Raw genomic sequence first — 27,310 nt, 5'->3', positions numbered from 1 at the left:
GTCTTTGTTGCCACGATTTTTCTCTCCTTGATGGTAATATTGAATTGGGTGAATGCATTAGTGACAATATCGATTTCAGAACAGTTTGTCTGAACCCGGTTGTTCTTGAAACCAGCTATATAAGTTTTTTGAGGTACAAGCGCCATAGAGGGAGAGCTCCAGACGTACTAACGCACAGCCAAAGCCGACTAATGGCTTATCGTCAGTTTGTTTGTTGGGTCAGAAAAGGGCAACCACTTAGCAAGAGAAACAGAGTGACTATTCCAGCTTGTGTTGTTAACATTATCAGGGAAGCATTTCCGTCACAAGATGGTGTTTATGAAGGCTTCAAAGAATGTGAAAGTGACACGTCTGATTCAGAATAGTTGTAAAATATACATATGCTAGATTTGAGGCTGAATATTCTTTTTTAAATGTATCGATAAAATATATGTATGTCTGCTTTAATTCTTTCATGTTCACATTTACATTGATTTCAGTTCATAATATGTAGTTATGCACAAAAATAACATTCATTTCCATTTTCTGTTCTGGTAATAGAAGATACAAGTATATACTTTTACTTTTGTTCACTGTTGAAGGCCATACCGTGATTTTTATATCTGCTTTAGTCCACTTCATTTGGGTGCGTGTCTCCCAAGTAAACAAACCACAACTTCTTATTTTATCAAATGACTGATCTTTTTGCGAAAGTTTGATGTGTAAAGTACAAAGTTATAAATGGGTGTCTTGCAATATCGAAGTGATAATCTATTTGTCAGATCTCTTATATCTTTTGACCGAATCAAACCCTCATGGTATATTCTGCATTTGTATAGACCGAAGTGTACTAAATGCTATTCATATTATACATGTTAAATGAATGAACAAATATTAAACCTGTCTTTTTATTGTTTTCCGCCCATGTCTGCTCATCTCCAGAAATAAAGTTTGTCGCACGAAAAAATGGTAATAATTCCAGAGTAAAAATTTAGAGAACTTATTTTCCATGTTTTCTGGTATTGTACGAAAGAGAATTGACCTAACAAAAGAATTGCTATCTTAGGCTGTTAGTAACACATGTAGAGCAGTGGGTCGTTGTTGGAGGTATAAATCTTAGAAAGTGTATCATCTTTTAAATTTGCAGGTCACTGAAAGGGGAAGTCCGATACGGAAATAGGTGTTGAGGATGATTTTTTTTTATCCAGTGACACATATTACACGCATATTCTTGAACGTTTGATACATCATTTACTCTCAAATTGCCAAAACGAAAACTTCCACTTGTATTTATAGTATTTGTAATTTTATCCATCTGACGAGTTAAGCCTTTTTGAACTGGTTTGTTTAGTTCGTTCTTATGTTGTACTGTTACACCGCTGTACAAGGTTATGGAAGGATTGGGATCCAACTGACATGTTTAACATTATCTATGTATGTGCCTGTTCCAAATCGGTGGTCTGTAATTCAGTGGTTGTCGTTTGTTAATGTGTTACCTATTTGTTTTTCGTTCATAAATTTATTTCGTTTAAAAGAAATTAGGCTTTTTTTTTTTAAATTTCGTTTGAATTGTTTTATATTGTCAATAAGCTGACTTTGGGGTAGGGCTATGCTTGTATTGGATGGTCGTACGGTGATCTATAGTTATTAATTTCTGTGTCATTTTGGTCTCGTGTAGAGAGTTGTCTCCTTGGCTATCATATACCACATCTTCTTTTTTTTTATATAATCGAAAACATAGATGTATAATTGCTTTTAGTATCTGATTAAGACTAAAAAAGTGTAATATCTTTATACAGATTTATTCTTATTTACACAATAAAAACAGGCGGAATAACATTACACAATAACAGACCATGACATAATCGGTATAATATAATGAACTTTGTATATAAAACAATAATGATAAATCCATTTAAACTATACAGAAACTTAAAAAGAAAATATTAACAAAATATTCCGCTCTCTCTCTTCTTCTGTCTTTCTGTCTCTCTCTCTCATTGTCTCTGAAATATCATTATGCAGAGATATTATAAGAAAATCTGATATCCAATCGAAAACCAGCCAGGCTCTCTCTCTCTCTCTCTCTCTCTATAGAAATTGTAAAACTTCAATACAAAAAATAATCAACATATGAAGTGTAGGTAAGTGTCCGATATACAAATTCAATTTAGGAGAAACGTGATCTGTGGTCGTCCACCAAGTCCTCTTTACACGGTGCAGGGTCCTTACTTATGTTTGCTGGCAAGGAGAGCGACTTAAGCTGATGTGTCGTTTTCTTCTTGATTCCCTCCATTTGACTTGTGACTGCGCACTGAAGAATATCTGATTTAAAGCCGTAGTCTTTTTTTTCATAAACTTTACGTGCAGTCCATCTGCCGGTGCTTTTTGGACATCTTGTAGAAAAGGATAGCTCCCCGTTAGCATTCGTCTTCTGTCGCCGTCCAATGTTCAGGTTGTTGTCTACAACTGCAAGCTGTGTTCGGGCCACCATAGAGGCATATTCAAATTCTAGTCGTTTCGGACAATACTTTAGCATCATGGAGTGGTAAGTCTCTAAGGCCCCAGTGTGACAGAAAAGATCAAGATGACTTATGTCCCGAATGATAAGTTTGTCTGTAAGGACTTTTTCCAACGCTGCATAAGATTGGCTGTCTTTGTTTAACCATTTCTTCTTTCTTAGTGCATCTTCAGTCAGTGGGGGATGTCCACATTTAGTGATGATCTTTCCTGGAAAGGAGTGTCTGTTTGAGATATGGAACAGCAGGCTTTTCCAAGTCTCTTCCATCTTGTCTGGGTTACCGTCAGCCTGCCTGGAGCACCACCAAATGTGGTTGCAGATGGATGGTATCCATGGCTTGATTTCGGCAAGAAGTTTTTTCGGCTTGATTGCTAGGATTTTTTTCTTTATGGACTTTGACATATGCCAAACATCAAACTGGTGGGCTTTGTCGCTGTGGTCTGTTTTCATTGCCCGGCGAATCTGTACATGTCTGTCTGTTACAATCACTCCGACATTTAGATTTGCTGCTTCTATGCTAGCTAGGGACCGCTGGAAGCCTATCAACTCCATCTTGTTGGATGATGTTGTTTCTGAAACTTGAACTAAGTTGAAATCGGGAATAACTCCCGTCTTTGTGTCCATGAAGGTATACGTGCAATACTTGGCTGAAAAGCCGGGACTGTCGCAGCGTCCATCTCCACCAAGTATGAGCTGCTTACCCTGTAGTTGCTGGAGAATAACGTCTCTTTGCATGTGGTAAAATTGGTCAATTGCAGGGATGGTTATGTGCTTCTGTATACTGTAGAATTGGGTAGGTCCAATGAACTTCAGCGAAAGGATATCTGCAAAATGGGATATTCTTGTGAATGTTTCACCGGACAGGACTATTGCTGTTGCCACCATCAAATTACCAGCTGGTTTGCTGTTTACTAAAGGCTGGGATTCCCAAAATGTCTGATGACCTTCCATGCAGAGGAATTTTACTTTCATTGATGTCCCATTGTAGGTTATCATGGATTCGTCCGCAGAAACTGCAACTCCACATTCTGAGCATACGACTCGTGTAAACAATGACCTCATGGAGCTCTCAAAAGCCAAACACTTTGGTTCTGTGCTGATTTGTTGTGAGGAGTCGGAAGAGGTGGACTGATTGGACTCATGGGATTCATCACTTGGTATATAAGAGTAGTCACTGTCAGGCTTCTCGGGACTAGGTGGTGGCGAAGGCTTAGACTCATCAGATGCATTCGGGTCTTTCTGGGGGGAACTGATAAAAGCTGTATCCAGTGGTTGTGTCAATAAGGCCGTCTGAAAGTAGCTGTGGTCTGTCGATGATGTACTGAGATCTGTCTGAAGTTGTTGTGGTGATAAAGTCTGAACCCCGACGTCAACCATTATGGGTTTTAACTAAAAAAAAAAATGGGGGAATTAAATTGACCATTTAAATTTAGATTGTACAGTTGAGTATAGATTCAGGGTTCAGTGACGAAGGAGTTTACAATTGAGGGTTGGGGCGGATGAAGTAATTAAAATCCTGAATTCGAGATAAAAGTTTCTCTAAACATTGCGAATCTAGAATAGTCTAACAGTCAGTTGTGATCTTTCTTTTAAATTTTTCCTTTGTCCAAAAATTGCGAAAGGGGGATACAATTATATTTTTGTAACAAGCTCCTTCCACACTGGGATAGTGAATTGTTTGTACATTTTTGTATATAACTGTCTTTCAATTACTAAACAATAATGAAATACTGGGATACTGGATTTCTTATAGGATTAAAGCCAAGTGTTCCATTTAGAAATAACTAAAATGAGTTTCGTGTAGATAATAAAACATCCTGTTTACTGTACACATAAACATGACAACGATCAGCCATGAGTCAATCTTAACACAGACGGATTTACATATAAACTATTGGATATGAAAGAACATGAAACTCATTGATTTTACTGAAATCTCATACAATAATTTGAAATGTAGGTCACTGAGACTTAATTGTTCTTGTCGGAACAGTGAAACACTAACATAGTCTAATATTATCAGAGTTTGCTGTTCTTTGTTGTCCTTTCTAACTTGGTAGTGAAATAAAATGAAGAGAGTAAGGGTGCATGTATGTATGTGCCTGTCCCAAGCCAGGAGCCTGTAATTCAGTGGTTGTCGTTTGTTTATGTGTTACATATTTGGTTGGTTTTTTTTTTCTCGAATAAATAAGGCCATTAGTTTTTTCTCGTTTGAATTGTTTTACATTGTCATTTCTGGGCCTTTTTTAGCTGACTATGCGGTATGGGGTTTGCTCATTGTAGAAGACCGTACGGTGACCTATATTTGTTAATGTCTGTGCCATTTATGTCTTCTGTGGAGAGTTGTGTCATTGGCAATCGTACCACATCTTCCTTTTTAATTATATATATAGAAGCGTTATAAGTATGAATAAAGACCAGCTACTGATTATAGTGTCCCTATCCTTACCCAATATCTATGATATATTTGCTAGTGTTAATAAAGAATGCTTACCAATCCCCTTCCATTTCCCTCTTCAGCTTTCAGAATATGCTTTTTCTTTTTTAGTGGAATGTTGCAGTCTTCTGAAATAAATTTGTCTGTATTAAGAAATAGAATAAAACACATTTGAGAACTTCCTAAAAAGATTACACTTATAAACAATAATAAAAGATGAGCTTATCATTAAGGGGTTGGGTGCATTTTTAGACTAATTTTATTAGAACTGACACCGGAACAATATCAAACAGCAAAATAAAGGACACGAAGATTAACTTTTCAAAGTGTATTGACTATTGGTCTCAGATCTTATACTTTTTCATAGGAGTCTAGATTCGCACTCATTATCTGCGAAGTAAGGGTTAGTATTCATTGAACGGACAAGGTGCAGTGGCCAATATTTCAATGATATCTTTGATACAAAATTGCTTTTTTCTATAGTTGCAATCAAACTTCGTCGATATCATTTCTTTTTTTTTCAGGGGGGACCCCGAGCTGACAACATGCATATGAAAAGCGGAACTGCATTTTTTTAAATCAAAATAAAGAGGTTGTCGGTTATGTATAGGAATATATCGCAAAGTTATAATTTTAATACAGCAAGTGAAAATGGAGGGACCAAAAGGATGAGTCGCAGTCCACAGGGAATGATCTTATCTGATATTTCAATATTTGAAAGATTATGCTTACCTTTACTTTCTATCAAAACTGATTTCTGTTGGTTATCTATGATCCCATTGTTGTTTGGTACATGTATCTGAAAGAAAATAATGAACAGTATAAGGAAATGCAATCGTATGTTCGTAGTTGCGCTGAAAAATCTATGGGCCAGGTTCGTTCTTATTTTCAGCTTCAATATATATATATATATATAAAACAAATATTTCCGAAAGATGTGTCAACACGCACTCAACTAGAATATATATTTTTGCAGTAAACGAATTATGGAAACACAAATTCTTTAAATTACCCTTTGTTAACATTTTGGATTTTAAAATACATTTATTTGAACATTTATCAGCAATAACTATTAAAAATATTATAAGTACAAAAAGAGAAGCCTCAGTTGTTTTACCTCGTTCAACACCTTTTTCTTGTTTGTTGGTTGCTGTATACTCTGCAGTTTTGGTCAAAAGCAAACACTGTAGGTACTGCGTCTGACTTTAGTCTTCTGAGCTTAGATGTGAAGCCTAGCAACCTGCCCTGAAATAAAAAGAATGAACTTTAGTGGCGGATTTCAGTGGCGGATCCAGAAATTTTTCATAAGTGGGGGCCCACTGACTGACCTAAGAGGGGGTCCGCTCCAGTCACGCTTCAATGATTCCCTATATAAGCAATCATTTCCCCCCAAAATAGGGGGCGCCCCGCCCCCCTAAATCCGCCTCTGGATTTGCCTGGAGCAATGTTCCGGACCAGTTCGAGGTCGCTGAAAACATTTCTACATGTTATAGAAGAGTGAAAATAAAGTCATAGCTTAATTTGACTTCCGAAGATCGGAGGAAAGTGTGTGTGTGGTAGGGGCAATTCAACATTTTCGTAGAAGGGTGTGCAGCTGTGATATTGATCATTTTCATATAATTTGAATAACACAAAATTATTCTGAATAATTTACAGAATATCTTATCAAGTAACGTAAAATTAATATTCTGAAAATCTGTATTTTACTGTTAATTTGAACAAAATAATTTGATTGATAGCCATGGTTGAAAAACTAAAAAAAATTGTTCGCACAATACAAGTTAATTTGTTGATCCCTTTCCAACTGTGAGGGTATAACGGGATGTTCTGATTAAAAAAAACGGGGCAAAAGATTATAGAAAACGGAAGATAAGGTGCTGAAATATTAATAAAAGTAAAATTGAAAAAAGAAGTGTACACTAACAGGGGGGTTAGGCCTATACATATTCTTAATTACTCTTAAATTTTGGCCTATACTGTACAATTTCTAAACGACTCTTTAATTTTGGCATATGTTGTACGGACAGAAAGTCAAAAGACAAAAAGTCACAAATTTGATAGGACAAAAAGTCACATATCAAGTCACATATCGTTTCTTTGTAATTATTCAATTTATAAAAGAAAGATCTTAAAATATATTCTTTCATAATATTTATTCATTTTAAAGTTTAGGATATTGTTCATAAGCCCCCAAAAAAATCCAAATTTATTAGTTTTTAATGGTGCAAAGGATATATTTCTTGACACCATGAAGCCATTTAAGGATCAAGCCTCTTCATGTTGAAATATTGTTTTCATAACAAATATTTGACATTGTTAATATTTATTGCAAAAAAATCAATTTAAAAGTTGCTTTTTAAATAAATTTTTCAGTTTTTTTTTAGTGTGTTCTTGATCAACGAAAAATAATCTCAAAACTTTATTATGACTTTTTTGTCCTGCCGTGTGACTGTGACTTTCTGTCCTACATTTTACGGGTCATGGAGTTTGGGGTTTCTATCCTGCACGTCATATGTTTATCTATTTCCAAATTTTCCGAATTTCTAGATAGCACAATCTGAACAAGATGGTCTGTAATTGAGACTGGTGGATGTTATATTCGTATTTTGAAGGGGGGGGGGATAAGCTTAAAGAAGTCTGAACTTCAAATGTGGCACCGCGGGAAACAACTTTGATTAATGTGTTATCCCTTTATACAAATATGTTATATACAACTATCAGAATCGTGACACATAGCTGAATACAGGATGTATATCATGGACAGTTTATTGGTATGGCATATTTCATAAATTTCACATGTGCACACCTGGTTCACCTGCGATCACACACGTGATTCATGTACCTTATTCATTGTGTAATAAATTAACACAAACCGGCCAGGAAGTTGACCGTTAGAATACCCGCATGTGTCACATTGACACTACCCTGGCAATAATAAAGCCATGCAAATTACCTTAAATTTTTTAATTTTTAAAAATTGGTCAAGTTAGGGGATAAACCCAAAAAAACATTTAAAAAAAAAATCGGAAAAGCATCTCAAATTTACTAAATTTAAAAATCTAAATGAGAGCATAAATCTAGTTTATAATTTATCCAAAATAAGTATCCGCGGACTTTCCAATATTGATACTACTTTACATTGTTAAAGTCTAAACTTTTAATATTACTTGGATACTATATCTCAGAACGAAAATATAATTTTAAATAAACAAGAGCCAAAACCGATTTACGATCATCTGTCATTTACAGCTCTAAACCGGACTATGTATACAAAATGTATATATAAGGCATCGCACGCTGAATATTTCTTGTAATATTTTTTTTAATATTCTGATCAATCTTAGCAATACTTGACTTTATGAAATTGTCTGCTTCTCATACTTTTTATTTTAATAATCTAAGTCGGAATTATTCTATACTAATGCACTTGAGATCACTTGAACATGAACCGGCAAAAAAGCTTTACAAATTAATAAGACATACAACAGAGAAGCAATAACTATCTATAAAATAACTTTAGATATAAGTACATGTACCAAGAAAAAAGTTATAATTACCATCATATTTCCTTCGAAACAAGATGTTTCAAAATGGTCCTCACACACAACCTTGTTCTTGGTACTTGTAAAGCTTGCTTCTTGTAAGTTTAGGTTGTAGATCCAAGTCTGGCACAATTCTTTCTTTTTCACTGGGTCGGGGAAACTATGTAGGCTTTTTCCATTACTCGGTCTAGTAGAACATCCATACGCTTGACAAGTCATTTTTACACTGATTAATTAACGGACATGTCATGCCATGAACTAGAACTTTTTGGTAATTAGATGTCACGTGGTTATTAGTATCGAAATCCGGTCAAGATGGCGATTTGTCGAGAATTGTTTGTCTGATTTAAAAATCGAATAACTCACTCATCTATACGAATAAACCTTTAATATTTTGAAAATATGCTTATTTATGTAGCATGAACATAATATCAAAAAATTTTTTTTTTGCGAATTTTCCCTTTAACTGCTAGCGTGACTATTATCATAAGAAGCTCAATTGTGAAAATTAACTTTTCTTAACCAAAACAGCGAGACAAAGTTGTAAAAATGTTATCAAAATTTTACTTAAGGTGCCTATACAAATTTAACAAGAGTTTGGGCTGAACGAATTATGTTATAGATAACAGGAGCGGAGATGACAAGGTTATGCATACATAAGAATTATTTTGAATTTTTAATCTTAAAATCTTAATCATATATATTTGGGATTGTCGTATGCATTCATTTCTCCTCTATTCAAATTTCAGTCAGTTATTAAAGTAGAAAGCGCCGAGAACACTCGAATATATATGCTATACAAAATAAAAAGATGTTATATGCCTGCAAATAAAAAAAAATCTCCACCAGAAAACGCAATGTTATACATTTCTAAATATTTACTAAACAAAAATAACTTATAAAGGATAACAAAATGTAAAGAGAAATAATTGAATATACTTTAACATATGATTTCATTTTTAGAATTAATCTGGTTTAATATATATTATTTGTCAACTAGTCACATGTTTTAGTGCACACTTGTTTTTTTTGCGACAGCTTTATGATAAGTTCTTTTTCCATTGTTTATATGTTTTTATATGATGTTATAAAAAATATAATATTGAAATCCCGTTCTTTTTGAATTTCAAAACATTTTTAATGACATAAAGTATTTATGTGTCGTCTATACGCACGACTAATGAGATGGATTTGGTGTCCATGCGCACGACTAATGAGATGGATTTGGTGTCCATACGCATGACTAATGAGATAGATTTGTAGTCCATGCGCACGACTAATGAGATGGATTTGGTGTCCATACGCACGACTAATGAGCTGGATTTGGTGTCCATACACACGACTAATGAGATGGATTTGGTGTCCATACGCACGACTAATGAGATGGATTTGGTGTCCATACACACGACTAATGAGATGGATTTGGTGTCCATACACACGACTAATGAGATGGATTTGGTGTCCATACACACGACTAATGAGATGGATTTGGTGTCCATACGCACGACTAATGAGATGGATTTGGTGTCCATACGCACGACTAATGAGATGGATTTGGTGTCCATACACACGACTAATGAGATGGATTTGGTGTCCATACACATGACTAATGAGCTGGATTTGGTGTCCATACACACGACTAATGAGATGGATTTGGTGTCCATACGCACGACTAATGAGATGGATTTGGTGTCCATGCGCGCGACTAATGAGAACGATTTGGTACATTTACTTTGTCTATAACAGCAAATATCAATGAAGTCCCCGTTTAACGGAAAACATGGTTATATATGTTTTTCAATTTGTAATTCGTGTTTTAAAATTTGATTTTCCTTCTAGTAAATGAAATAAAGTTTTAATGAGTTCTTTCAGTAAAACATTTTAAGTTTATGATATGTTTTGTTAACTGCTAGCGTGACTATTATCATAAGAAGCTCAATTGTGAAAATTAACTTTCAAACCAAAACAGCGAGACAAAGTTGTAAAAATGTTATTAAAATTTTACTTAAGGTGCCTTAACAAATTTAACAAGAGTTTGGGCTGAACGAATTATGTTATAGATAACAGGAGCGGAGATGACAAGGTTATGCATACATAAGAATTATTTTGAACTTTTAATTTTAAAATCTTAATGATATATATTTGGGATTGTCGTATGCATTCATTTCTCCTCTATTCAAATTTCAGTCAGTTATTAAAGTAGAAAGCGCCGAGAACACTCGAATATATATGCTATACAAAATAAAAAGATGTTATATGCCTGCAAATAAAAAAAAAATCTCCACCAGAAAACGCAATGTTATACATTTCTAAATATTTACTAAACAAAAATAACTTATAAAGGATAACAAAATGTAAAGAGAAATAATTGAATATACTTTAACATATGATTTCATTTTTAGAATTAATCTGGTTTAACATATGTTATTTGTCAACTAGTCACATGTTTTAGTGCACACTTGTTTTTTTGCGACAGCTTTATGATAAGTTCTTTTACCATTGTTTATATGCTTTTATATGATGTGATAAAATATTGCTTATCTAAAAAATACAATATTGAAATCCCGTTCTTTTTAAATTTCAAAACATTTTTAATGACATACAGTATTTATGTGTCGTCTATACGCACGACTAATGAGATGGATTTGGTGTCCCTGTGAACGACTAATGCGATGGATTTAGTGTCCATACGCATGACTTATGCGATGTTTTAGGTGTCGATGCGCACAACTAATGAGATGGATTTGGTGTCCATACGCACGACTAATGAGATGGATTTGGTGTCCATACGCACGACTAATGAGATGGATTTGGTGTCTATGCGCATGACTAATGAGATGGATTTGGTGTCCATACGCATGACTACTGAGATGGATTTGGTGTCCATAAGCACGACTAATGAGATGGATGTGGTGTTCATACGCACGATTAATGAGACGGATTTGGTGTCCATACGCACGACTAATGAGATGGATGTGGTGTCCATACGCACGACTAATGAGATGGATTTGGTGTCCATAAGCACGACTAATGAGATGGATGTGGTGTTCATACGCACGATTAATGAGACGGATTTGGTGTCCATACGCACGACTAATGAGATGGATGTGGTGTCCATACGCACGACTAATGAGATGGATTTGGTGTCCATAAGCACGACTAATGAGATGGATTTGGTGTCCATGAGCACGACTAATGAGATGGATTTGGTGTCCATGCGCACGACTAATGAGATGGATTTGGTGTCCATGCGCACGACTAATGAGATGGATGTGGTGTCCATACGCACGACTAATGAGATGGATTTGGTGTCCATGCGCATGACTAATGAGATGGATTTGGTGTCCATGCGCACAACTAATGAGATGGATTTGGTGTCCACGCGCCCGACTTATGATATGGATTTGGTGTCCATGCGCGCGACTAATGAGATGGATTTGGTGTCCATGCGCGCGACTAGTGAGAACGATTTGCTACATTTACTACCTCTATGACAGCAAATATCAATGAAGTCCTCATTGAACGGCAAACATGGTTATATTTGTTTTTCAATTTGTAATTCGTGTTTTAAAATTTGATTTTCCTTCAAGTAAATGAATTTTACAATTTTAATGGGTTCTTTCAGTAGAACGTTTAGTTTTAAGATATGTTTTGTTAACATGCTTACGTGAATATTATCATAAGAAGCCAAATTGTAAAAAATAACTTTTCAAACCAAAACAGCGAGACAAAATTGTAAAAATGTTATTACAATCTTGTTGAAGATGCCTCTACAAAGAAAACAAGAGTGTGGGTTGAACGAACTATGTGATAGATACCAGGACCGGAGATGATAAAGTTATGCATGCATCTTAATCATATAGATTTGGGATTCTCTTATGCATTTATTACTCCTCTCATTAAATTTCAGTCAGTTCTAGTAGTCGAAAGCGACCGAGAACACTCGAATATATATGCTTTAATTTGATATGGCTGTTTGCAAAAATATATCTCCACTAGCGACCGCAGTGTATGTTATTACTATATATTTACTAAACAGAAATAACGTATAATTTATAAAGAATACAAGGATGTAAAGACAAATAATTAAATATCCTTTTTTCATAGTATGATATCATTTGTTGATTTAATCTGGCAGAACATATGTTATTTATCAATCAGTCACATGTTATAGTACACACTTGTTTCCTGCGACAGCGTCATGACACATATTTTCACCATTGTTCATAGGTTTCATATAAAGTGATGAAACATTGCCAATCTAAAACAAATACTATTTAAATCCTATTCTAGACAAAGGGTCAAGGGCAACGCATTAAAGTATGTACAGTGTACAAGACTTAAGAACTGCTCAAGTGTTTTTCACCAACAGTATCTTTTATTCAAGTAAACACGTGACATTCTCACAATAAAACAAGACGTTGAAAGCTATAGTTAAATATATTTTCATGGACAAATAAATCAATTTTGTGTTATAATAAATAAAACCTCATTTCTCAAAAACTAGAGATTATAATGGTATCAGTAAGGTACTGTTACATGGATCATGTAGTTGCTGTCTCACATATGTTTTGATGTCCTGGTACATTGATCAGTTGCTGTCTTATTGACGTGTTGCCGTCACATTGACGTGTCCTTCTTTTAATGACATATTGCTGTCTCAATGACTTGTTGCTGTCTCATAGACATGTTGCTGTCCTAATGACGTGTTTTTCCCTCATTGACGTATGTCTGTCTCATGTTTCATCTTTTTTGCTCAATCTAAAAAAAACGACAACCTTTTTTACTCTCTTAATAAATTGATTATAAAAATGTATGTAAATACAATTGAGAATGGAAATTGGGAATGTGTCAAAGAGACAACAACCCAACCATAGAAAAGACAACAACAGAAGGTCACCAAAAGGTCTGTGTTTAGTACCTTTTCTTTGTATTAAAAAGTTGTTCATGTCATTTAAAGTGCGCTTCTTTTTATTAATCATTGTATGTGAAATGACGTGGTTTGAAATTTAAATGAAGCACTACAGTGTTGAAAATTCAATTGCCCATTCCAGCTAGGCATTTTAAATCTGAATAGGTTTTGTTATACAATTTGATTCATGTTTACGTTGAATACAACAATAAAACCATAACAAAGCTTTGATAGAAACATGCACGTCACAGTGTGTGTGCAATAAAATCTAAGGATTGGGCTTAGTAGAGAATATTAAGCAAAGAATACTAAAAGTCTCACAGATAGTGTGTTCAATAAGCTTACAATATTAACTACATTTACTCTTATAGTAATGCATGTAATTGGAAATCAAATTTGATAAAATCATTTGAAGATAAACGCAAGACATTTACGCAACCTTTAATACATGTACAAAAAAACTGTTTCAAACTTGTAAGTACATAAATGTATAGTTTTACTTTGGTAAAACTGAAGTCATTTAAAATAAGTTTCGAGATATGGTCGTACGTTACATCTATCATGTCGAATGAAAAGCTGAAAAAAAGTTTAATGGTACACTGCGCGAAATATTTGGGATATTAAAATCTAATAAGTTGGTCATTCTCCCATCAGTCGTACGCCGGGACATACCTTATGTCTAGACTACCCTGCAGAATGCGACCCTGCGATGCTTTATACTTTACTTGTGCATGGATTAAAGCGAACCTTTAATAGGAGAATGGCGTCATGGTGGCATGCTTATTGATGACATTTTTTCGATTAAAAGACATTTTCGATAAGTCGAGAATAAGCTTATAGTCGTGATTCATTAACAAATTTTGTCAAAAAAATCCCGTAATTCTCAATAAATGGCAAATTTGTTTATATACTTTTTATCAATATAATAAAATATTCATAAAATGTATATCCAAGCAATTCTTTCATTTGTAGATATGTAGGTTTAAATATTTCATTTCGAGCCTTGAGAAATGATCAACCTTTTTTAAATTGAAAAAAAAACGCAAGAAGCCTTCCAAGGCATATAAATTCTAAAATATATGAATGTTATACACAAATAACTAATTTGCCTGAATGAATTATTGAATATACAGGTAATTCTGTTCATTTTCAAAGTTATTGAAACCACTGTTTCATTATCGCGGAAAAAGTAATAAAATAATACATGTCACATTTATCCTGTATTACAGAGTCTTCAAAGTCACATGGTAAACACGTGTATATCTCGTGTAAGGATATTAAAACCACTGTTTCTTTATCATGTGAGAGGAAAGTAGTAAAAATTACATGTAGCATATTTAATCCATTACATGGTTTATCAATTTCAAGGTCTATAAACCAGTAAACATTCTTGTTTTCTTGAGACAGCTGCACGATTAATATGTTCTCCATTTTTACATGTGTTTATACGAACCCATAAAATATAACCAATTTTTATAAAAAAAAAAAAAAAAAAAGAAAAAAGGGAGCTTGCTATTTTGTTCTAGTCAACGATATAAGGCAATTAATATATCATGAAATTGATTACACTGACCAAGTATTGTTGTCTAATCTAAATTATCTTGTTTCAGAAAAAAAAATGCAATGTTCACATAAGAGCAAATAAAAATTAAATGCATTTAAACTATTATTATAGATAAATAAAATTGCCATACAAAAAGATTATTATGTTTTCTGATTACGAATCAATCCTCAAAAGATATGTATTATATTGGTTTCGTTGTGTTGTTGTTACATTGATCAGTTGCTGTCTCATTAACGTGTTTTCGTGTCATTTATTTGTTGTTGGCTCTTTCACGAGTAGGTGTATGAAAGACATGTTGCTGTTTTGTCTCATTGGTGTGTTTCTGTCTCATTGACATTATAATATCCCGTTGACACGTTAATATCTGTTTGGGGTAGCTGTTATAAATACGTATTGCTGTCTCGTTTCCGTTTTGTTCTCGGATTAATAAGTTGCTGTCCAATTGACTTGTTTGATGATGTTCTTCAAAATCGACGATTTTCTAAATATGTTATCATAAATTGATTATATGATTTACATACTCAGTACATATTTTGTTCTACAGAATTTCAAAGAACATTCTTTTAATCTAAATTGCGTTTTTGTTATATTGTTTTACAGTACGTAGGACGGCTTGATTTGAAATTGAATTTACGCATTGAGTTAAGTATTGAAAATTTAATTGTCCATTCCAGCTAAGCATTTTAAATCTGAGTAGGTTTTCTCATACAAGTTGATTCATAATTTACTTGATGCTGTAATAAAGCCTTACCAACACTTTGATAGAAACATAAACGAAAATGTACGTGCGCAATAAAACTGAAGGATTGAGATAAATAGGATATATTAAGAAAAGTATAGCAGTGTTTTAGTACGACTCAAAGTCTCATAGATAGTGTGTCATTACACTTTCAATATCAACTACCATTGCTACAATGGTGGTTTATGCAAATGGAGAATGGATTTGAAAAACCATTTAAAAAACAAAAGCAGGACATTAACGAAACCGTTGCTATGTGCAACAGTTGCAAAATTTCTAGTTGTTTTGCATATACTTTTGTAAAACTTATCATAAGTCATTGAAAATCGCAAGGTCCGAGATACGTTAGATTGTTATATCTGTAATATGACTTCTATACAACATAGCCAAAATGTGGGCATACATTTTAAGCGAAAGGCTGTTATAGTTTGGTGCTATACTGCACTAAATATTCGGTAAATAAAGTTGGTCACCCTCCCTTTAGTCATACGGGAATTTAGATTACGTAACTACGGAACATGAAGTATTTCTAAACTACCCTGTAGAATGACGATCCTGTGATCCTGTAGATGTTTATTCATAATTTAGATAGTAAATGGGTACAGGCGCATCTTCTTTCTGGTAAATGGCGTCAGAAGGGCGGGCGTTATTGATTATATGTTACATGTACAGAAAGACACGATTCGATAAGTCGAGACTTAGACTATTGTCGTGATTCATTTACAATTTTTGTCAGAAAAAAATCCTTCAGTTCTCACTTAATAACAAATTAAAAGAGTTGGTATAACTTTGCTTCATAAAAAAGAATGGCCAACGTAGATACAAGTATCTTGTCTTAGGGAGGAATAAATCATACTTTGTGAAGAATCACTCTGATACAAACAAAAAATTCTCTGAAACCGATATTAACAAGATGCTTGATTTCTTGATTGACAACATATTTGTTACGTTCGGAGGACGTGTTTTTCAACAAACTGTCGGCATCCCAATGGGAACAAACTATGCCCCTCTACTTGCCGACTTGTTTCTTTAGTATAGTGAGGCTGACTCCATGCAGGAACTTCTTAGGAAGAAAGATAAGAAGTTAGCAATATCCTTTTACTCTACTTTCCGCTATATAGATGACGTTCTTTCACTAAACAATTCAAAATTTGGTGACTATGTGGAACTCATCTATCCCATCGAATTGGAGATGAGGGATACTACAGATACAGTTAAGTCGGCTTCATATCTTGACTTACATCTAGCAATTGACAATGGGGGTCAGTTGAAATCAAAACTTTACGACAAAAGAGATGATTTCAGCTTTCCAATTGTGAACTTTCAATTTCTAAGTAGCAACATTCCAGCAGCACCTGCATACGGGGTATATATCTCCCAATTGATACGATGTTCCCGTGCTTGCATTTCCTATCATGATTTTCTTGATAGAGGGTCACTGCTAACAAGGAAGCTATTTTAACCAAGAGTTCCAAAGGGTGAAGTTGAAATCATCCCTTCGTAAATTTTACGGACGCCATTATATTGGATATGTTCCTTACGTCGTAACTACAATCCCCTTCCCTTTTATGAATGTGACCTACCGAATTAGACTATTTACCGGATTTGTAATCACACAAGCAACAGGACGAGTGCCACATGTGGAGCAGGATCTGCTTACCATTCCGGAGCACCTGAGATCACCCCTAGTTTTTGGTGGGGTTCGTGTTGTTTATTCTTTAGTTTTCTATGTTGTGTCATGTGTAATATTGTTTTTCTGTTTGTCTTTTTCATTTTTAGCCATGGTGTTGTCAGTTTGTTTTAGATTTATGAGTTTGACTGTCCCTTTGGTATCTTTCGTCCCTCTTTTAATGACAAATATGTTTATATCTTTAATCCATATAACAAAGTAGTCCTAAAATGTAAATGCATGCATTGCTATATTTTATAGTTGTCATTTCTATTCTGAACCTTTGAAGGTTTAGACATTTTATTAAGTGCCTGGAGAGATGATTAACTTTTTGTTCAAATTGAAAATAAAACGCAATAAACCTTCCAAGGCAAACCAATTCTAATTATATTTCAATGTAATACAGACATAACTATTTGCCTGAATGAATAATTAATGATACAGGTAGTTTCATTCATGTACAAAACTATTGGAAACATTGTGTTATTATCTTGGGGGGGAAATAGTAAAATTATGCATGTGATATGTTTCATCAATTACAGACTCCTCAAAGTCACATGACAAACATGTGTATATCTATATTCCGAGATAAATAAACTATACATTGTAGACAAACACGTGTATATATAGATATATATATTTCATAGTTGTCATTATCTTTGGGGGAAATAGTAAAATTATACATGTGATATGTTTCATCAATTACAGACTCCTCAAAGTCACATGACAAACACGTGTATATCTATATTCAGAGATAAATAAACTATACATTGTAGACAAACACGTGTATATATAGATATATATATTTCATAGTTGTTATTATCTTGGGGGGAAATAGTAAAATTATACATGCGATATGTTTCATCAATTACAGACTCCTCAAAGTCACATGAAAAACACGTTTATATCTATATTCAGAGATAAATAAACTATACATTGTAGACAAACACGTGTATATATATATATATACAGTATATTTCAGAGACCAATACAACTGTATATTGAATGCGTCTTTGACTTGACGGGGGCTTCGGTGGCCAATGCAAGTGGCCGAAGTAGTTATACTACTGTAATCATTAGCCAGTCAATACTGAGGTTGTGAGTTTCAGTCGGTGGTTTTTATTTTGTTTCTAAGACATAAGTAGTGCAAAATTGTTAAAGACCATTTTTATTTTTTACAATTCACCGTGCGCATCCCATAATTTCCGTTTTGGTGCGTTGACAATTTTATTATTTTATGTACACACTCATGACATTGCTGTTCGAACATTAGATGGAGAGATGGAGATTGTCCTGTTTAATGTCCAGTTGCAAATTAAATGTACATTTAGGACTAGAACATGATAATGATTATGAAAATAAACCCTGCTTTGTACTATACCGACCCTCTGAGTTGGATTTTAAACGTGCTAGTTAACAAAGTTACAGAACGCGAGAAAACATCACTCTCCGAAAACACTATTCTGACTATGACTCGACCAGTCCATTCTCTTTCTCTCACATGCCGCTTGCTAATTGGAGAATCCAAATTTCAAGTCTATGATTTGGATCGGCTTTTACGTGACTGACCGAACTACATTGATGCCTTTAGTCTGGCGCTGAAAAAAAAATGCCGTTCTACTGATGAAATTGAAAAAAATGCAGAAACTTAATAATTTAAAGTAATAAAAACTGAATTATTACAAAACATCACGACTGTTGCACAGGTAATATTTCTTTTATGTTATTTTGCACGATTAAACTGCATCGTTTTGTTTAATCTATCCCTTCTAACAATGACATTTAGTTCATTCTCCGGGAAAATTGAATTTTGATTTTTAATCGAATTTTAAGTTTGTTATGGCGTCGGTTTTTTACAAATTAAAGACATTTTAACAGCCGTTGAGAGATTTCCTGAACGAAAGTGTTGTACTTTCAGTTATAATAACCTATAAAGTGCACAGTGCGGGAGCAATGATTCTTTTTAACACCTAAAACCGATAGCTAATAATAGTGTTAAATCTGGAAAGCAACGCACATGATATCGCCATAGAATTTAAAATTGGTCTTCGATGTAGCAAGAAACTCCAGCACCCATAGGCGTCCTTAAAAAATATGTATACTAGTACAGTGATAATTAACGTCATGTACGTACGTATCCCGATGAGGCTTAACTTTGTAACTAGACGATGTGTCAAATGCGTAAAATGTGCATATCTAACTGCTGTTATTGGTAATTTTGCAATAATAAATGGTCTTTTTAATTGTTGGGAACGTTAAATATTCCTAAAAAAAGATTAGAAAAAAACAATAAAAAAACAAATTATTTAAACATTTGTCTCAAAGGTAGAACAAAAGAACTTGCCACACGTCCAATAGTTTAAGATTAAATATGCTATACCCTCCCCCATTCTAAGACTGATTCCTTCAACAAAAATGAAAAGAACAGAAAAGAAATGTATAAAAGAATTATGTTGTACAGAAATTCACAATATAAAAATACTGATTTTCTTTGACAATGTCATGAAATATCGTTATTAAAAGTGTTTTACGTTTTTAAGTTTCCGCTTTTCAATCAAATTTGGGAAAGGCTTCTAAATTATATACGTCCGTACACCCGTTAGGTGTGAACGAAATGAATCATTTTATGGAAATATAACTTATTAATCTCCAAATAATTGGAACTTCTAGCAGATTGCCATATATCAAATGGTTGCCTTAAACCTGACAGATGATGCATTTGACTTTTCTGTGTATACACTTGTGGTCATAATATTCCAAGGAATTCAGGTATGGGCTTTGTTCATTGTCGAAGGTCGCACTGTGACCTCTAGTTGTTAACTTCCTTGCCATTCATTCACTGGTAGAGAGTTTCCTTATTGGCAATCATACACCATATCTTCTTAATTTTATGTATAACCTTCCTTGGTTCTCACAATAGTTTTGTTTTAGCGTTCCTGGTGAATGTTTATCAAGAAAAATCGTTTGACAAATGAGCACTGTGAAATGCAATTGGAACGAAAAAAGTGATTTGTTTTTCTGTCTTTCATAAAAGCACTTAAGTCAAAATCCCATGGGATAATGGGCAATCCCATGTTTTTCTAAATCAATTTGAAAGAGTATATTTAATAATAATAGCAGAAAAGTAATATTTTGTTTAAATCCCATGTAGTTATACACATTTTGGTTATAAATATGACATGGTAATTCTAAGGAGAGGCGGCGGCAGATTTGCAAATAAGTATTTGGAAATTAAAAGTGTCCTGTGTTTGTACATCTAACTTAAACACTCGCCGTTTAAGAATCAGGATCATGAAATAACAATCAGCTTAACTCATTTTATTTGTTTCTCTTGTTTACAGTCCCGATGTATTTCTACATAAGATTTTAAGCGCAAATCATAGATATATGATTATCTAGCAAGTCTGGACATAGCCATAATAAAATTATTTACGGCATTTATATGGACTCCATGAATAAGCAAACAACATCTTTTAGATTATAAAAATGTGAAAAAATTACTTATCTATTGTTTATTTAGAACATTGTAAAATGATTGAGAATACATGTATTAAAAGTATTAAATAAAAACTAATATACCATATAAATTTGTGAATGGCATTTCAATGTGTATTGGCTGTGATTCAATTTGTCGATAAAACAATTTTAAGGAGAGTTACAATTTTGAAGACATTTCTTCAGGATTAACGTTATAATTAAACATAGTTTGTCCGTCAACTGTATCTCCATTGTGTAATGTCAAGATAGGGAACAGCTGGTTTATTGGGTAAATACTGTTCTGTAACTTGTAAAATGTATCTGCTAGAAAATGAACTTGAAAATAGTAAAATATTAAACTATTTGACCTTGATGCATACAACCTTTGATCGGTAAACTTCGCATTTTTGTTTTGTTTAATGAAGACAATGTTTACTCTGGTGTAACGATCTGCTCGAGCACCCTCTAAGCTTTATGTTATAAAAAATTTTCATTCTGATTTTTCTGGTACTTTCTTCCATTCAATTTCAAAAAAGTAGACAACTATCCGTATTTAATAAAGCGCAACAATTTTAATCAAGCGTCACATACAGTGAAAGTAATTATAATATAAACCATGGGATAAAATTATATGAACTCCTTCGTATTGACCAATCAACTTCTGGCAATTTTACATAAAGTATACCAATACATGTATACACTGATAACCCCCATAGTTACGAAATCATTTGGTTTCTTTTACGCGTGTCTTTATCTCCCGATGGTCACATGCTGTTTGTTGACTAAAACAACACCACTTTTGCTGTCACAACAAATTGTTTCCATATTTTTTCCTAGAAATATTCGTATCAGTCCCCTTTCTTTTTGTTTAGTAACGTTAAGCACGTTTTAGGTTAATAGTTTTGAAATAGCAATTTAAATTTCTAAAGAAAATAAACGCCATATTCAATAATTACTTTTCCGCATTTTATATATTTTTGAATGATTCCTTGATGAAACTCATTTTACATCATTCAGTGAACATCAATCGTTTTTCGTTTCCTATTTTGCTGAGAAGGAATGTTCCTTTCTATAGTATTACTTAATCTCTCTCTTTCAAGTTTTCGACATTTATTCTGGTCTTCTAGCCTTTGTTCGCTTTGAAATTTTCTGATTGCATGATTTCACAAACGAACTATCTCGGAATTTCTACAATAATTTATTGTAGTCTGAATTGATTGGTAAATGTTAACATTTCGTTAAACAAACTGATCCTTTACATCCACAAATTTAACTTTACATTGTGAATACTAAAGGTTCCAGATTCTCTTGGTGACAAGAACTGTATATTAAATTACATTTTAAATTTAAATTGCATTAATTGTGTTAGAAAATAGATTAAGGTTTTGTCAACTAAAATATTCTATGTTAGACTGCTTTTTCCATTTAATGAAATTACCTTAGATACGCATAGGATATTTAAATTTAAAGACCGTTGTGATAAACTAGAGCAGTGTCGACTGATTTCTTTTAAATATATTGAGAATATAGTTAGGTGGAAAATTATGGGAAGTCCCGAAAGATTCCTTTTAATTGATTAAAAATATACCAAGGGAACAAAGTTAGAGAAAACCCGAATGATTTCTTTTACATTGAGTTTAAAGACACCAAATTAGAGAAGTCAAGAATGATTGCATTTAAATTGACAACATGATTCAAAATGAGTAAAATTAGAGAAGTCCCAAATAATTCCTTTTGAAATGAATAAGAAGATACCAAGGGGTAAAGTTAAAGAAGTCCCGAATTATTCATTTTAAATGGATTTAAAAGGTACCCAGGGTGCACTTAACAGTATTTACATGCAGTGGCGGATCCAAAGAAGGAGGTTAACCGGGATAAGACCTCTTTTTTCAGTTCAGTAGATACTAGTTACAAGAATGAAAAAAATAAATGAACGACATAAAATACTCAACTTGCTGAAATGAACTCATACCATCCTTTACTCAGCATGATCTATTTTTTGACAAATTAAAATAGACAAAAACATCGGACTTGTATTGAAATCCAAGTGTATTCTAATCATGAAATGATTATATTGTTATTCCTTAATTTTGGTATTGTTTTTCTTGTCTGTAGACGGAATCCTGCGATGATATTGACATTGTTGCGTAATTATCTTAAATATACATCTGCCCAACATTAAATTTTAAATCTGCGCAGTAGTTGTAGTAGATACAAATTATCCACGTTGAAGAAGGACAAGACTCTGCTGTTATTCAAGTATTATTGAATACATATCTGAAATGACGTGTGTTGTCCATTATTGCTTATATGCACTTCATTTGAAGTTTGGCTATTGACAATCATACTACATCTCCTTATTTTTATTTTGTTTTGAGAAAATAAAAACACTCCTTAGTCCAAACCTTACAAAGCATATTTATGTGGTCTTTTTTAATAATTTTTTTTCGAGCGTCACTGATGAATCTTTTGTACAAAATGTTATTCCTGCTAAATATATATTATAGGTTGAGTTAAACAACTATAACTCTAAACGGGACGGTGGAAAGGAAGCACACATTTGAAACCACGTCACCTCTACCATCTAATGTTAAAAAGGAGAAGGGGTAAAACAAAACAAAAACAAATAAACACAATGATCCATTATTTCATATATATGGAACAATTAAACGATGATTTAAACTGTATCTATCCCTACTGATGTCTGTATGTACTTTGATTTGTCATTGATTCGCTTTTCTGATAGTCACTTCGTGTCAGCCTTATCTTACCTCAAATTAAACAACAAAAGGGTTTACAAAATATAACGATGTATGTCGATAATCCTATTAAAACATTGCCGGTTGTAACGTTATTTTAATCAATGTTATTGATGGAGGCATGACCGCGGACAGTATTATGACACGTACTAGTCATTTCGTTTAATATATATTGCAGAAGACATTAACACTAAGATTAAGTGTTCATTCTATAAAATCTTAAAAGTTTGAGATTTTTTTTTGTCACAAACGTTAAACAGAAATATTTATTGTCTTAGTTTTTGTCTATAAAAGGTTGAATTTTATGTTGTCGCAAATGTTGAACAAGAAGATTGTTAGCTTAAGTTTCATCCTATACATCTTTAAAAGGTTTACAATTATGAAGTCACGAATGTTAAACAGAAATTTTATTGTCTTAGTTTTCGTTCCATACGTCTTTGAAAGGTTGAATGTTATGTTGTCAAATGTTTAAAGTCATATGAAACGAGTGACCGGTGTGACACATAATGTTATTCCAATTCTTGAACCAATGCATACAAACAGCATAAACTTAGTCTTCTGTGCACGATTTTATCATTTTTTTCGCATAGATTTTGTGTAATCGTTAATCCTTTTTTTAATCTGTCAGTGCTGTTGTGAAAATATGAAGTAAAGTTCGTCAACAAACAACAAAAAAGCATGGATATTGAGCACGTGTTTAACATGTACAATCATATACTAGTTTATTTTAAGGACATCCATGCGTATTGCGTATTTTACGAGATGGGTCACACTGAGGTCACTTTACATACGGAAAATCTTCTTCTAAATATGAACAAATTGAAGAATTTTCTTCAGGAAAAAGTATATGTACATAAGCTTTATAATGAAAACTATCCATTGAGTTATAAAGACATATGCATTTTTTTTTTAATTTGAGGCTTCTTATGACTTTAACAAAAAGATTGTTAGCTAAAGTGTCATTCTATTTTTAATTAGAACTAAAATATTGACAAATCTGTCCTTAAACAAGTAGACGCATTTAGTGTACTTCCTGTGTATAAGTATTCAAAAGACAAACTTTAGAATTATAATATGCATATTTACAAAATGTCTAAGTGATGCATTGACCGGATTATTTCAATATTGTCAAGGTTGACAAAACTCATTTGTATAGATTGAATCGTTTATTTATTAGCATTTTATTCTTTGTACGGAATAATAATTAATAACGGTAGTACATTAACTATTGTCAGTACGATCACGTAGATATCATGCGGTGTTCTATTCTATTCCTGTAGTTTACTTTCACGACCAGTTTTCGTTTATTTGTTTTAATGAAAGGGTAAACGTATAAGGTATTGATAAACCGATATCATGGAAAAGGAGCTGGTTTTTTTTTCACCTTTTTTTTTTGTTTTGAAAAACAACGGTGAATGTAATCGTCCAGAATGAAAATGCAAGGCCACAAATATTTAAACGAAAGAAAACTAAGTTATTGATACAGTTATTTTTCAAGAAAATGAATTTTTGGATTGATAAGTTTTTCTATTTTACGTGAAGGTAAGCATAACCACTAGCTACTTGCAACATTACAACAGCGAAATACGGATTAATACTAGCCATAAGTGACAATTTATGCATATTACTGTACACATTAAACATTGTTAAATGTCTAGACACCAATGTATTTTTAACCATCAATATCCAACTAATTAGACTCAATACCCCTTGTAATTGAAAATCTGTGCTAAGCTGTTCAATATGGTGATTTTAAATTGACACAGAAGAAGTTCTTGGCAATGTTTAATGCAAACCTTATTTAAATTTAACCTTTTAGATAAAGTGTTATCGAAACAAAACCACTGAGTTCTGAAATATATTGATCTTATTTTATAAACATTTGTCGTTTCGAGGTGTTTTACATCTTGCGTAGTGATATACGTTTAACATTGGTGAAGGACGTACGTTGACCTTAAATTTGTTAATACCGTCTTTTGTAAAAAGTTTATTTCTGGAAATTATACCACATCTTTTCATTCGTTTAACAGATCTGAAATAATATTGAAGATTTCATTTTGTCTATTTAATGCGACACGATTAATACTTTTTTATAAATTGCGCATGTAATGCAATACGATGTGCATGGGGTAACGCTAACGACGCGAAACGATACATAGTATTCTTAAAAGGGGGGGGGGGGGTTAACGGCGCGATTCGATTTATGTTTGTTCCACTGTGGCGCATAAAACTCAATATAAAAGCTTTTCTGGTTCTATGTGGCGCCTATGACGAAACGATACATATTAAGTCGCCTGTTATTATAGTGTCCACTGTTGCGCAAACGAGGCGAATCTATATATAAAAGATAACATGTGGGGCGTTCGACTCTATATGATACATTGTTCGATATTAATGGCCTTCAACTGTTCATCTGGTTTTCGTTCAGGTTGTTTTCTCTTTTAGATATTCCCCATTTCAATTCTCAATTTGATAAAAGTCTTAAATAAAAACTAATATACAATCATTTCAATGTGCATTGGCTGTGATTCAATTTGTCGATAAACGAATGAAAAGAGAGTTACAATTTTGAAGATATTTCTTTGGGGTTTTCGTTATAATTAAGCGTACTACAACTGTTTCTCCATTGTGTTAATTGTTAGGTATGGAATAGTTATCAAAGGTACCAGGATTATAAATTATAGTACGCCAGACGCGCGTTTCGTCTACATACAACTCATCAGTGACGCTCATATCAAAATATTTATAAAGCCAAACAAGTACAAAGTTGAAGAGCATTAAGTATCCAAAATTCCAAAAAGTTGTGCCAAATACATCTAGGGTAATCTATGCCTGGGATAAGAAAATCCTTAGTTTTTCGAAAAATTCAAAGTTTTGTAAACAGGAAATTTCTAAAAATGACCACATTATTGATATTCATGTCAACACCGAAGTGTTGACTACTGGGCTGGTGATGCCCTCGGGGACGAAACGTCCACCAGCAGTGGCATAGACCCAGTAGTGTAAATAGTTATCAATGGTACCAGGAACAGCTGGTTTAATGGCTTAATACTGTTCTGTAACTTGCAAATTAAATTAGCTAGCCAATTAACAACCTTTAAAAAGTTAGCATCGCATTGCTTTTTCTAGGTGAAGACAAGGTTGAAAAGGTTCTTTCTTGAGGTAACAATCTGCTCGAGCAACCTCTCAGTTTTTTGTTATTAAATTTTTCGTTCTGAATTTTTCTGTAAATATCGTCTATTCAATTTCAAATTTATAGTAGAAAATTATCCGTATTTAATAGAGCGTAAAATATTATGAAACGTCGCAGTGAAAGGAATTAAGCTATGGGATAAAAGTATATGAACTCCCTCGTATTGACCAATCATCATTTGACATTTTTACATGAAGTCTACCTATACATATATAACCCCATAGTTAAGTAATCATTTGGTAAACTCGCACATCTGTAAAGTAAAGGTATATGAACACCCTTGTATTGACCAATCAGCATCTGGCTTTTTACATGAAGTATCGTCTGACCATGCGGTTTCGTTTACGTCTTTATATCTTCCGAAGGTCACGTGTTGTTTGTTGACTATAATAACATCACTAGTGCTGTCACAACACATTGTTTTCATCTTTTTCATTTCCTCGAAATATTCGTTTCAATCCCTGTTCCATCTTTTTAGTAAGGTTTTGCACGTTGTAGGTTAAATAGCAATTTAAATT

The 27,310-nt window shown here is 33.3% G+C and overlaps 2 protein-coding genes across 6 annotated transcripts in view; one reads left to right on the top strand and one right to left on the bottom strand.

Moving 5' to 3' along the window:
- LOC139499559 (FMRFamide receptor-like) overlaps positions 1–27,310 on the top strand; it is an 83,311-nt gene that overhangs the window by 25,802 nt on the left and 30,199 nt on the right. The gene's annotated exons all lie outside the window — the stretch shown is intronic.
- LOC139499558 (uncharacterized) lies at positions 1,766–8,945 on the bottom strand. 2 transcript variants are annotated; one of them, XM_071288285.1, is made up of 5 exons: positions 8,495–8,945; positions 6,055–6,182; positions 5,670–5,736; positions 4,995–5,065; positions 1,766–3,889 (listed from the first exon to the last, which is right to left on the bottom strand). In XM_071288285.1, exon 5 carries the CDS (start codon positions 3,875–3,877, stop codon positions 2,150–2,152), a length of 1,728 nt encoding a protein of 575 aa, XP_071144386.1. In that variant the 5' UTR covers positions 3,878–3,889; positions 4,995–5,065; positions 5,670–5,736; positions 6,055–6,182; positions 8,495–8,945; the 3' UTR covers positions 1,766–2,149. The 2 variants fall into 2 exon arrangements, with proteins under 2 accessions (XP_071144386.1, XP_071144387.1); XM_071288286.1 differs by lacking the exon at positions 8,495–8,945 and having other exon boundaries at positions 4,995–5,062.

The sequence above is a fragment of the Mytilus edulis genome, chromosome 12, assembly GCF_963676685.1.
Source record: "Mytilus edulis chromosome 12, xbMytEdul2.2, whole genome shotgun sequence".
NCBI lineage: Eukaryota > Metazoa > Mollusca > Bivalvia > Mytilida > Mytilidae > Mytilus > Mytilus edulis.
Note: the sequence above shows the minus strand (reverse complement) of the source record. Positions and strands in the feature narration are given on the sequence as shown.